Below are 12,063 nucleotides of genomic sequence, written 5' to 3' on the forward strand. Positions count from 1 at the left end.
TGGGACTGTAGGGCACATCGGGCTCTCTGCTCAGCAGGGAGCCTGCTTCTCCCCTTCTCTCTGCCTGCCTCTCTGCCTACTTGTTATCTCTGTCTGCCAAATAAATAAATGAAATCTTAAAATAAATAAAATAAAATAATCATTGATATGTATGGATTTATTGACATGTTATTAATTGTTTTCTATTGTATTGTTGTTCTTCTCTGTTCTTTTCTCCCTTTGTTCTCTTTCTTTATGATGGTTGGGTTCCTGTAGTTTATGTTTGGCTTTTTTTCTCTTTTGTGTGTGTGTGTATGTGTGTGTGTGTGTGTGTGTGTGTGTGTATCAATCCCAGGTTTTGGATTTATGGTTACTGTGAGGTTTACATACAATGTCCTCGGTGTATAAAAGCCCATATTAGGGGCGCCTGGGTGGCTCAGTGGGTTAAAGCCTCTGCCTTCTGCTTGGGTCATGATCCCAGGGTCCTGGGATCGAGTCCCGCATTGGGCTCTCTGCTCTGCAGAGGGCCTGCTTCCTCCTCTCTCTCTGCCTGCCTCTCTGCCTACTTGGGATCTCTCTCTGTCAAATGAATAAATTAAAAAAAAAAAATCTTAAAAAAAAAAAAGCCTATATTAAGTATGCCAGTCATATTCAACAGTATAGTTAAGCAATGAGTAATTTCACTTAGGTTGATATATAAACACTTTTGCCTCTGAAGGAAGACCCATCAGTTGACATTTCAGCTTTCCCAACATGCTCCAGATAGAATAGGAGCAAACTCCATGGTTTGTATCCATACCCTTGGGCCTGGATCAGCCCTGAGCTTTGACAGCTGCACAGGGAGATCCTAGAAATTGCTAATTACCTTTGCAATTCCTCATGGCCCATAACTTTCCCATTAAATATGAAAGTTGATTAATTTGAGGCTGGTATTGCGGGAGGTAGAACAAAAGGGATTACTTATTAATTTAAAATGTTAAATAAGTTGTCAAGGTAGGAAACCAAACTTGGTAGAATTTGCATTTTGATTATGTGTATGTAAGCCATCAATTCTATAGAATTTATAGCCTGACTGCTTTTCTGCAAGACGCCTTACTTCTCTCCTCTGAGAGTAATTGAACTACTTCTGTATGAAAACAAAATTTCCCTTCTCCCACTAACTTTTTCGAACTGTTTGCTGAACTTAGACTACCCCCTTCCCCTGGGACTGGTCAGAATAGTATGTTCTTTGGTTTCCATCAGGGAATCTGGCTGTGCCCTTCTTGAGTGTACAGATAGGTTGCTGAAAAATAACATGATAATAAAAATAAATAGCTAAGCTTAACTGGGCACTTACTGTGTGAGTTCAGTGCTTTATTTACATTATCTAATTTAATCCTTTCAACAACTGAATGAGGTAAGTATAATTATCTCCTGTTATTTTTCTAAAGATGTTATTTATTTTTAAAGAGATATAGAGAGCTTGAGCTGAGGGAGGGGCAGAGGCAGAGGGAGAGAGAGAATCTCAAGCAGACTCCACACCGAGCACAGAGTCTGATGTAGGGCTTGATCTCACGACCCTGAGATCATGACCTGAGCCAAAACCAAGAATTGGATGCTTAATTGGTTGAGCCACCCAGGCGCCCCATAATTATCTCCAGTTTTTAAGTAGGCAGGGGCAGTCTGAGGCTTGGTTTGATTAAGAACGTTTCCAAGGCTGCAGAGGGTTGAGAGGTAAGTGGCTAACTTGACGACAGTGGTAGAACTAGTTAGTTAAGTGGGCTGCAGTCTGACTCCATGACCCTTGCCTTCTTTCTCCACCTAACTTCTTTTTCCTTTAGAAGAGGTCTTGGAAACTGCCCCCCCAAAAAGCTTACAAACAGCCTCTTGGTCGAGAATCATGGGCAAATAACATGGGGCTCCTTTGGCAAAGGGAAGTGCTTGCTGGTCATCTGCTGGGTTCCTGTAGCCTGAGACCTTACCTGGGTCCTCTGTGAGCCCATTACTACATGCATGGCAATAATTCCTCCAATCAATTCTATTTCTCTAGGATTTGGAAGCACCTCCCAGCAGAGGATTTTGTAATCTGGAGTCTACTCCTTGGAGCCTGGTCCGAGGAAAATGCTGAGAGCCCTGGGGAAAATGGGGCTGTGTTTGGGCCTGTGGGCCTGGCTGGGGGCTGGGAGGCAGCGTCCACATGCCTGTAGGGATACAATGGGCACACTCAGTGAGCTTGTGGCCCCAGGGACCTGCTTAGCCCAGAGGTCAGATTATAGCCCCTGAAACAAAGCGTTGGGTTTAGCCTCGTACTCGTGCATTTAATTCCCTCTTCAGTAGCTTTGGCTGGGACTCTGTGTGCCTGGGTGGAGGAGGCTTTTGTCCAGCTGTTCCCGCAGGCTGTGTGACCATAGCACCCAGCCCCAGCAGGCAGCACTGGGCCAGAGGACTGCGCCAGTGTTGGACTTGGGAGGGTAGAGTCCTCACGGAGAGGGAAGCTGGCTCTGGCCACAGGAGCCAAGGGGCCTGGGAGTGAGTCAGTGTGGCCACCCAGCCCTGGGGACTGGTTTCTCCACAGGTGATTACTGGCTGGGGAGGAGAAAGCAGCCAGCCAGGCCCCATTAAAATCTGCCGCTGGTGAGGAATCATCTAGCAACTATCCCCTGCAGGGCTGACAAAATCTGAAGGGGGAAACTCCCAAGTTTCCAGGAGCGTTTCCCACCCAAACCTCTGGAGGTTACCAGGGGAGCTCTGGCCCAGAAGGGGGCCAGCTTGCCAGGTGTCTGCGACACAGCTGGGAGCAATCATCACCGTGGTCACCTTGTACCCGGCTCTCTTCCGTGCCAGGCTCTGGACTCACCCTGTCTGTTTCCCTTGCCAGGGCCCTCCAGGTTTGGCAATGTTCTCCCCATTTTATAGATGGGGCTCAGAGAGCTAAGGAACATGCCTAATTTGTAACTGGCTGGATCCGGATTCAAACCCAGGTCTGTCTGGGTTTCTTCCATTCCGTCATTAGGCTTTCTCAGAAGGTAGCGCTGACTCAACCCAAGATACTGATCTTGGGTGAGCATCTGTGGCAGCAACCATAGCCATCGGGTTTACAGATGTCTCCATGAGATGAAGTGGGACAAAAATATGGTACCGGAACAAGGGCACTGAATGTAGTTTCTTTACATGGAGCAGTGGAGGTAAATGCCTCGTTTATACCCAGTCATCATATTGGTAAGATGCCCCCATCTTGTTCTTGTCCTGATTTCTATGGGTAGGTCTATAGTACAACACCTTGTCTTGGGGAAAACTATAGCTTCTGGTACCCATAGAAGAGCAGAAGCCATTGTGGAGCTTTTCTGCCTTACCGATAATTTCTGGATTTCACCCAGACCATCAGACCTCTCTTGCCTTACCCCTATATACTTTACTAGTCAGTTTGTATGCTGTTACTGTCTATCCTTGATTCCAAAATGTCCTTGATCCCAAGAAGCACTTTTTTTTCACATGTTAATGTCTTTGCACTGGCACCCATCCTGTCACTGAGGTCCATGTTTAATGCGGTGGGGCTGTTTAAATGGATGCTACATTTTTAGAATTGATGGGGACCAAGAATTGAGAAAATATGATAATGAAGCACTTATTCAACCCATCAAATGCCTACAGTAAATGTCAGGCATTCTGCTAGATGCTTAGGAGGTAGAAAATAACCAGCATGCAGTCCCTTGCCTTAAGAATGTCACAGTCTTGGTGGGGGAGATAAGGGCTCTGAATTCAGAGAGCCAGGGGATGTGGAGGGTCAGGAGAGGAGAAGGGCGGGGAGGCTGGGATTGCTTTGCCCAGAAAGTGTATCACAAAGTGGGCGGGAACACAAAGGGACAAGGAGGGGGTTGGGGATGTGTTGGGGATTGGTATCCCGGACCACTGGATATTTGGAGCAAACAAATGTTCAGAATCATAAAATCCTAGGATGTGTTTGCAGGCTTGGAAAGGTTCAGTGTGGTTCCACTGGAGGGTTTATGTGAAGACATGGGTGTAAAATGAGGCTGTGGGGGGTGGGCAGGGGGCAGATCATGGGGGATTGAGCTCCACATGCAGGAGCTTAATCTCTATCCTAATCCAGTGGCAAATCATGGAGTGGTTTTCAGCAGGCGAGTGATGCCTTGATTTGTGTTTAAAAACTCCGCGTTGCAAAATGGGTGAGAGGAGGTGAGCAGAGTGATAGCTGTTGGGAGAGAGAGAATAGTTACCCAAATGAAGCAAAAGCCTCATTTTTATTTACTATCCCCAGACGGGGTGGACTCAAGTATGGAGGCTTGAGGATGATCACACCGAGGGGCAGCAGGGCATCTCGAACTAGAAGCTGCAGAGTCAAGTGACGTTGTTCTTACCTTAACCCTGTCATCTCGTGGGCAACTGCTAGTGTGTGCCCTGGTCTCGCGAGAGCCACTGAGCAGTAGGCAGGCCGACTGACCAGATGCTGGGAGAAGCTAGAAGAAGCTAGAAGAAGCACTACTTGCACTGCTTGTTAAGGAAGGGTCATTTTAGCCCCCCATGGTGACATTCCCACTTACACTTGCCAGATTAGTTCACCAAACCAAATTTATTACAGATGGATGGGAGTGCATATACTAATGCTTGGCGGGGGGTATGTTCAGGTCTTGGTGAGAACCCTCACGGGAAAGACAAAGTGGACCTGTCGATAGGATATAAGATGCTCAGCATTAAAAGTCATAAGGAAGACACGTAGGTAGGTTGCTGTGGTTGGACCTGGGGGCTCCCACAGAAGACACATATCCATGTTGTCGACTGACCGAGCCACCTGCAGGAGGTAGTTGGGACAGGTGTTGGGTGAGAGTTAGAAGGAGCTCCTTCGCCATGGTGGCAAGGCTTTGGAAGGGGTGAAAGCTGACTGTTGATATGGTGACCCACGACTTACAGTTCTCTTCCCCCTCCCTGCTTCCCTGAACAGGTGCAGTGCCATACTTACACGGGGTACTGCTGGTGTGTCACCGCAGATGGGAAGCCCATCAGTGGCTCTTCTGTGCAGAATAAAACTCCTGTATGTTCAGGTACCGTAGGGAGGGGCGGGAAGAAAGAAAAGAGTTGGAGAGAGACCCCTCTGGGGTCTCTGGTCTCCTGCATCTCGTGGGGGAACCTTGGAAACATGGTGGAAAGATGGCAGGGGGTTATGAGCCCTCTTCCAGGTCAGAGAGCATTCCACGCTGACACACCTGCTCGGTAGTCAGCTGGGCGACAGGCTCAGTATATGCCTATGGGTATATATTTCTTTGTTTTGAGTTGAGGTTTCTGGTTCAACGCTCTCTTCCCAAGCATCGGCTGGAATTCCTAGAGAATGGCATCTAAGCTTTCAGCTGGGGCACTCTGGCTGCTAGCAGTCTTGGGAGCACTTTGTTGAGACAGATTTTTAAAACTGAATGGGAGTTCAGCATCAAAGACTGGGGGATCAACAAGTGATGTCCGTCACGGGCACATGAGGAGGACGTGGTGCCATATATTTGCTCCTCCTCCCCCCAACAACGTAATGTAGAGGAATGGAAACTTTCATCCCAGTGGCCCTCCAAGCTGGCTGTTAGCAGCAGCGCCCGGGGAATTAAAAAGAGCCCAGGTGTCGAGGCTCCCTGGAACAGTCTGATCCAGCAGGTCTAGAGTGAGACCCGGAGTCCACCTCTCTGCGAAGCTTCTGAGGTGGTTTTGATAACTGGATGACGGAGGGGATCATTGCTTCATAGCGACCCACTACATTAAGTCCTTTCTCTTGCCGACTCTACAAGCATAGAGAAATTCTGCTCTTAGGTCAACCCACAGGATCATGGATTTTGGATTTACACAAGCCCCACACTTCCTACTTCCGTTTAGATGGTAAGGGACTTGGGGGTCCCTCCCTTAATTCACGGTGTGGCTCAGCCCTCACTCAAGAAAGCCCGTCCAGCCACCAGCCACTTCATATTTCTTCATATCTGTGTGTTATGAGGTTTTATTTATTTACTTATCTTTCATTTTTAAGTGCAAGCAAAGGATAAAGCATTGTTCTAAAGCCTATCGGAAATGCCTAGGGCCAACAGCCCTGCTATCCTAACATTTTTCTTTTTTCACAAGCTTTATTCATTTTTCTACCGGCCCTGCTATATAAGGGAATGGTAAGAAAGGCAGTAAGCATCTACATTAGGAAACCAAGATTCGCAGGCCAAAATGGAAAGTTTACTTTATTTGTGGGTTACGTGGAAACTGGAAACCTTAATTGGGGTTGGTGTGGGGAGAAGCAGGAATGAGCCCTCCTTGCAAATGTCCTGGAAAGTTTCATGTAAGGCAAACAAATGCACTAGAAACAAGCCATGCAGAGTAATATAATTGAATTCTCACAAAACTAATATATGGAGAAAGAGGTATGGTACAGAATGAGAAAAGAGGGAATCCTCTTTTTTTTTTTTTTTTTCCCTCTTCGTGGCCAGACCTCCGCAGATGTCCTTACGTGGGTGTGCGGACTCTGGCCTGCATGTGTGGGCTTCAGGGAGAAGACAGGTGCCACAGAGCCCGGACCGCAGGATGGGTGCACATGGCGTCCTCGCAGACGCAGGGCAAAGCCAAACACACACACTGTACCCTCTTTGAGGAATAGGCTGCGTCTAGAAAATTGTTTCCATGCCTCAGACTATTTTGGCCCACTCAATACAATTGGGCCAACAATTTTCTACTTAATGCAGATGGAAAATCGCCGATTTCCTGCCCTAACCAGCAAGGGATGTCAATCATTGCATTTTCAGTAAGAGGGGCTTCTTTTCAGTTGGCCCTACTGACTGGATATGGCTCAGAGCACGGCGGTGGCGGCATGTGGGGGAGATGGGGAGTCGAGGTGAGGGGCAGTGACTGGAACCTTCGCCAAGGGAGTTCTGTGGAGGGGAAGTTTTGTAAAAATCTGGTCAGGATTATTGCCAGGAGATCATGGTTCATCTCACTGGTACTACGATATCAGTGACATTGACACGAAGCAAACACCACTGGACGTGTATGTCCGTTCTTTGTATATAATGTCCCCAGACATGTATACAGTGCATGTATATACACAACCATATGCTTATAGCTGCAGGCTTTGCCAGCTCTTTGAAAGAAACCAACCACAATACATTCTGAATGTCTGTGTTTTTGTTTCCCTTTTACCCAAGGTTCAGTCACCGACAAGCCCTTGAGCCAGGGTAACTCAGGAAGGAAAGGTGAGTAGAGTTTTATGCTCTATCCAAATGTTTGCTTCTAAAGCCAGTCCAAGAAGAGTTCTAGACAAGATGGAAGGAGCCTGGGTGTAGGCTAAAAGTCCCCCCACAGAAAATCTCCATTCCTATTCTAGGTTTCTTCCTAGAAGGACTGGGAGGAGGTAAGTAAGGCTCATACGGCGGTGGGGGTCCATGCTTCCAGAATTTCTGAGGGAGGTGAGTGAGCACAGCATACAGAGCTGGCAGGGACCCTGAGAATCTTGGTTCCTGGGCCGTTCAGGCAATCAGCTACCAGGTAGGCAGCAGGCAACCGAAAAGGACACGAAGGCAGTCATGTCCAAGTCTGCCCCGACCCTTTTGTTTTGGACACTGGCTTGAACATCTTTGGTTCCTCGCTGATTCTCCCTAATAACTGTTCTAGTACATCAGATTTTCTTCACTAAGAGGAAACTGGCTTCACAGGCTTGCAACCCATGCTGCTATTGTTTTGGAATTCTTAATCATTCTGTCCTCGAACTTGTGTTCTTTTACGGAAAGCCCAGTGGGACCAGGCAGCGGGCGTGTGCGTGCCCTCGTCACCCTATTGGCATATTGCTTTTGTGGTGCGGGTTGTGGGGCTTCCACAGGACGCTAAAGATTTTAATCCTTCTTTAGGTAGAACAACATTAAATGGAAAAATTTAAACCACCACGACAAGTCAGGAGAGAGACCATGGAAGAGAGGATCAAACTGTGCAGTTCGGTGTCCTTCATGGCACTATTTTCCTGCTTTTTGAACAAAGGGCCTTGCATTTTGATTCTGCACCGGGCTCTACAAATTATGTGGCTAACCTCAATTAAGGCGTCTGTCTGAGTGCTGTTTAGTGGAGCAGCCAACATGAGGACTAGGTCCCTGGGCTGTGCTGACCACAATTTCCAGTGTGAGGCACACTGAGCTTCACCACCGGGATAATGGAGAGGGAAAGAGGGGGTGGGAGCGCGCATGCGCTCTAGTAGCTGCAGGGAACCAATACCAATGTCATTGCGTGTGCGAGCACTCCAGAGCCCCTGTTTCAGGCTCTTGGGTAAAAGCCCAGCCAGGAGACGGTAGCTGAGTTTGAGGCTTTGCACCTGTGTCTGGGTCTTGGGGACTTCATGTTCTTAAGTGTCCACATGGAGCATCAGGCCTGGGTAGGATCAGTGTGAGGTACATGGGCTTGACCTGCACCCGTGGTCTCAGGGAGACTGAGGCAGGGCCTTGGAGCCCGCCCTACATGCTTATCCCATGGGAATGGGAAGAGGAGGCAAAACCACCCTGCCCGAATGCAGGAAATGAGACTCTGGAGAAGCTGCTGGCCTGAGTGCAGGTGTTCCAAGAGGACGTGGAAATGGAGCATCAGGATCCCACTAGAAAACATGGACTAATGGGCCTTCCTGCCAGCAGGAATGCATATGGAGGTAAAAAGAAGGGAGCAGATGCCTTTCCAGGTCCTTCCCAGGACAGGGAGAGGCAGCCGTGCCTGTTGGCGGTTCCCTTCTAGGTGGCAAAGTGGGAGAGGGGTGTGAATGTTTCTTCCTGCAAAGATCTGAACTCCTCAACCCTGTGCATGGCTTGTGTGTCTGCCTGCAATTTATTGAAGTTGTGATGGGGAGCTGCCTTCAGTTTGACTTGTTGCAACTGAAGACTTCAGGAACATCGCCTCTGCTCTGGGGCACGAGATCGTGGTGGTAGTAAAAGGCAGTTGGCAATCATGCAAAACCGACAGCCCAGATTTCCCCCACCAAAGGGAACTGAAGGCGTGATGCTGAATGGAGCACCCACACTGAGAAGTGCAAACCGTGGGGTCTGGGATCTTAAACTATATAGAGGAGTACTTCCCAGGTTGCTGTGGCTTTGCACCCTGTGGACAAGAAAAGAAACAGACCCGTAGCCATTGCAGGCTCCTGCTGATACAGCTGGGAGAGGACAGGACACCTGATTCCTCCAGGGACAGTGAGCAGAATAGGGGCATAGAGTCTGAAGCCTCATCGCAGAGATAAGTTGCTAGTTTCCAGAAGCTTGCTCCCCTACACCAGATGGGCTCCTCCCTCCCAGATCGTTCTACTGAGCCTCTCTTTGGTGCAGAGGCCTGGAGGGGCACACTCGCCCCCGGAGACTTGACTTTTGCCCAGAGCCTCTCCTTCCTTCTACTTTGGAAAGGATCACCTTAGGTGCTAATCCTCTTCTCTTTGTCTGCCACGGGCAGTGCGGAGAAAAGCAGGCTCAGGCCACCTGTAGGAAGGGCCACCTGAAGCCACACCTGTCCAGGAAGCTGGAGCTGGAAGGGAGACAGGGTGCGAGAGGGCATTTGTAATATCCTGTGTCGGCCGCTGAGGTCCCTCTCTCAGCTGCCACTTAAGAATGGAATGTGCTCCGGAGGGCAGCAGGTGGGAAGACACAAAGGCCCCTTGTCCGAGCTGGTGCCCACACGTGGGGTTTCCTAGACCGGATCTCCCTAGAGCTGGGGCTCACAGCCCCGAGGCCCGCTGCGGCCCCGGCCCTGGGGCAGGTTGAGAGGCACACCCAGCAAGGACGCCCGGGGTCTGGGTGTGAGAGTGGTGGTGGCCGCCGGGGGTGGTGGTTGGGGGGAGCGGGCCCAGTCTTTCCTCTCCCCCACCTTCTTGCCTCGGGGAGCTCGCTCCACTGACAGGGCTCAGAAGGATCGGTTCTCCCTGCCTGCAAGGAATGAAAAGGTGTATTGTGCGCAGACGGAGGGTCTGGTTGCCAGCCAGGAATTAGGCCTGCGGAGGAGCGGAGGAGAAGGCTGAGCAGAGGAGGCTGGGGGAGGAGGCTCCGAGAGATAGCCGGAGGAAGGGAGGGGGGAGAGAAGCCAGGCAGTAGCAGGTCACAGGCGGCTGGCCCAGACAGGAGGCCTGGCTCGAGGCTCGGGGTCCACAGGTGTGCGGCCCGAGGGGAGACGTGGGGGGAGGAGGGAGGGAGGTGCTGTTATCTTACCCAGAGGCACGTGCTCTGCGAGGGGAGGAGGGTCAGAACTTCAGACTATTTACTTAATCCCTTGGAATGTCCTTTCCTCGCTCTGTTCTTTGGGCCCCTTGTGTTTAACGGACCCCTTTATGGGAACATGTGTGGTAATTAACACGTGCAGCGTAGGGCCCGGGCCATGTGTTTGAGTTTCAAATATCCATTGATCTGGGGCACTCCCATCCCCTTCTTTTCCTTTGGTCCTTGCCCTTGAAGAGAGATGCAAGGTGGGGGCTGTCTTTGGGGAGTTGGGGGGGGCACACGTGCCTCCACATGTGTTTTATTGATGCTTCAGAGGACGATCAGAGGAGAGGAAGAGGGCTGCCAGCAGCCCCTTGAGCTCTGCCGATCTGCTGCTAAGAACAGTAGAAGGCTGAAGAAGCTGAGGTTAGAGATGGATTGGACAGCTTGGGACATGGCTGGGGAGGAAAATGTGTTTTGAGATCGTGAATTTACCCCAAGTGGATTTTCCTGAGGTGCCTGTTTTTGTGGTCTTGATGAGAAAGAATGTGGACGATTTGGGGAGCATAGGAGCAAAGTCAGGGACAGCTCCTGGGTAGGATTGCTTGTGAGGTGCTGGAGGGGAGTTCTCAGCCTCCTGGGGAAGACCTCAGGGTGTAGAACTATGAAGTGGGAGAATGGGCTGAGAGCACTTGTGAAATTCTTTCCTGGCCCTTCTCTGGGAGCTTGCTTCTTCTGAGCATCCAGGACCCTGGAGCTCCCCGGCTGATGCTTCAGTAATTGGTGAGGGAAGGTTGAGGACCATGAAGGGTTTTCTGTAGTTTGCATATTTCCTATTTGTAAGATGTCTGGTATTTAGTCATTAAAGGAAAGTGGGAGAAAAACAGAAACCTTAGCAGACTCTGCTTGCATTTTCTGCATGGACTTCTGTATTCGTTGAGCCAGTGGTGGAGAGGGGCAGAGCTCCCCAAACCCAGCCCACCTTGAATCCCCCAAGAGCTGCTCTGTATCCTGTGCTCTTAAGTAAAGAGTGAGTCACAGTTATTTGTCTCAGGATCTCTTTTTCTGTCTCCATTTTTAGACTCTCTCTTAGAGTCTGGTCTACAGGTTGGTGCCAGCTTGGACGACCTGTCACTTGGGTGATGGGTTCAGCAGCATGCTTACTGAGGGCTGAGGGATGTGCTTCGGGCAGGGGTGATGAGCCGTAGGCATCCGGGACGACGGGGACAGTATGGCTTCCAGAACCAGCCCTCCTGTGGTCAGCACACCCGGGTGAAGTTCACCTCACTGCCCTGAGCTGCACTTCTCCAGCTGTCTCAGGACCTTCTACACGAAGCCCTCCTGCTCAAATGACTCTACCCTCTTCCCAGCGTCCCCTCTTTCCTCTCCCCCAGCACAGAGGGAGAGGTGAGCTCAGTAGCTGACCTGTTAGCGTGGTCGTCAGATGGCAACAGTCTGATTCCCTACCATCTGGGGTTGGACGTAGTGGGCGTGGGCAGCTGACGACCTCGACGGGTCAACCTCTGCTCACACTGGATTTCCCCAGGGAGACGCAGTTATTCGAATACAGCACCTGCTGAGACAGGAGCAGGCCTAGGCAGCTCCAGACCCATGGGAGGCAGCCTTTCGCTGTCTGCATGTGTGTGGCTGCTGCCTGCCAGGACCCCGAGTCGTGCTGACCAAGCCTGGCACATCGGGGTACCAGCTTTGCAGTGTAGACAGGTGTGCGTGGGTGTGCTCGAGCACACGTGCAAGTGCCCTGTCTCCTTCCTTCCTCACTCCCCAGCTTGGCTCCATGTGCTCAAGCCCTGCCCTCCACCCAGTCCCTATGCTGGGGTCTCTGAAAGAAAGTTATGCGTGGAGGATTCTAAATGAAGAGTTTGAATCCCATTTCCAAGGACTGGAGAGGAAAGGGGTTTTAGGGATCTGG

At 50.3% G+C, this 12,063-nt stretch overlaps 1 protein-coding gene across 3 annotated transcripts in view; it reads left to right on the plus strand.

Annotated features, from left to right (window-relative positions):
- The window catches only part of SMOC1 (SPARC related modular calcium binding 1), a 148,129-nt gene that overhangs the window by 88,478 nt on the left and 47,588 nt on the right, over positions 1-12,063 (plus strand). For all 3 annotated transcript variants that reach the window (XM_059373486.1, XM_059373488.1, XM_059373487.1), the window contains exons 4-5: positions 4,916-5,015; positions 7,128-7,175. In XM_059373486.1, the coding sequence (XP_059229469.1) occupies positions 4,916-5,015; positions 7,128-7,175 (148 nt within the window). The remainder of the gene's footprint in view (positions 1-4,915; positions 5,016-7,127; positions 7,176-12,063) is intronic.

The sequence above is a fragment of the Mustela nigripes genome, chromosome 13, assembly GCF_022355385.1.
Source record: "Mustela nigripes isolate SB6536 chromosome 13, MUSNIG.SB6536, whole genome shotgun sequence".
NCBI classification, from domain to species: Eukaryota; Metazoa; Chordata; class Mammalia; order Carnivora; family Mustelidae; genus Mustela; species Mustela nigripes.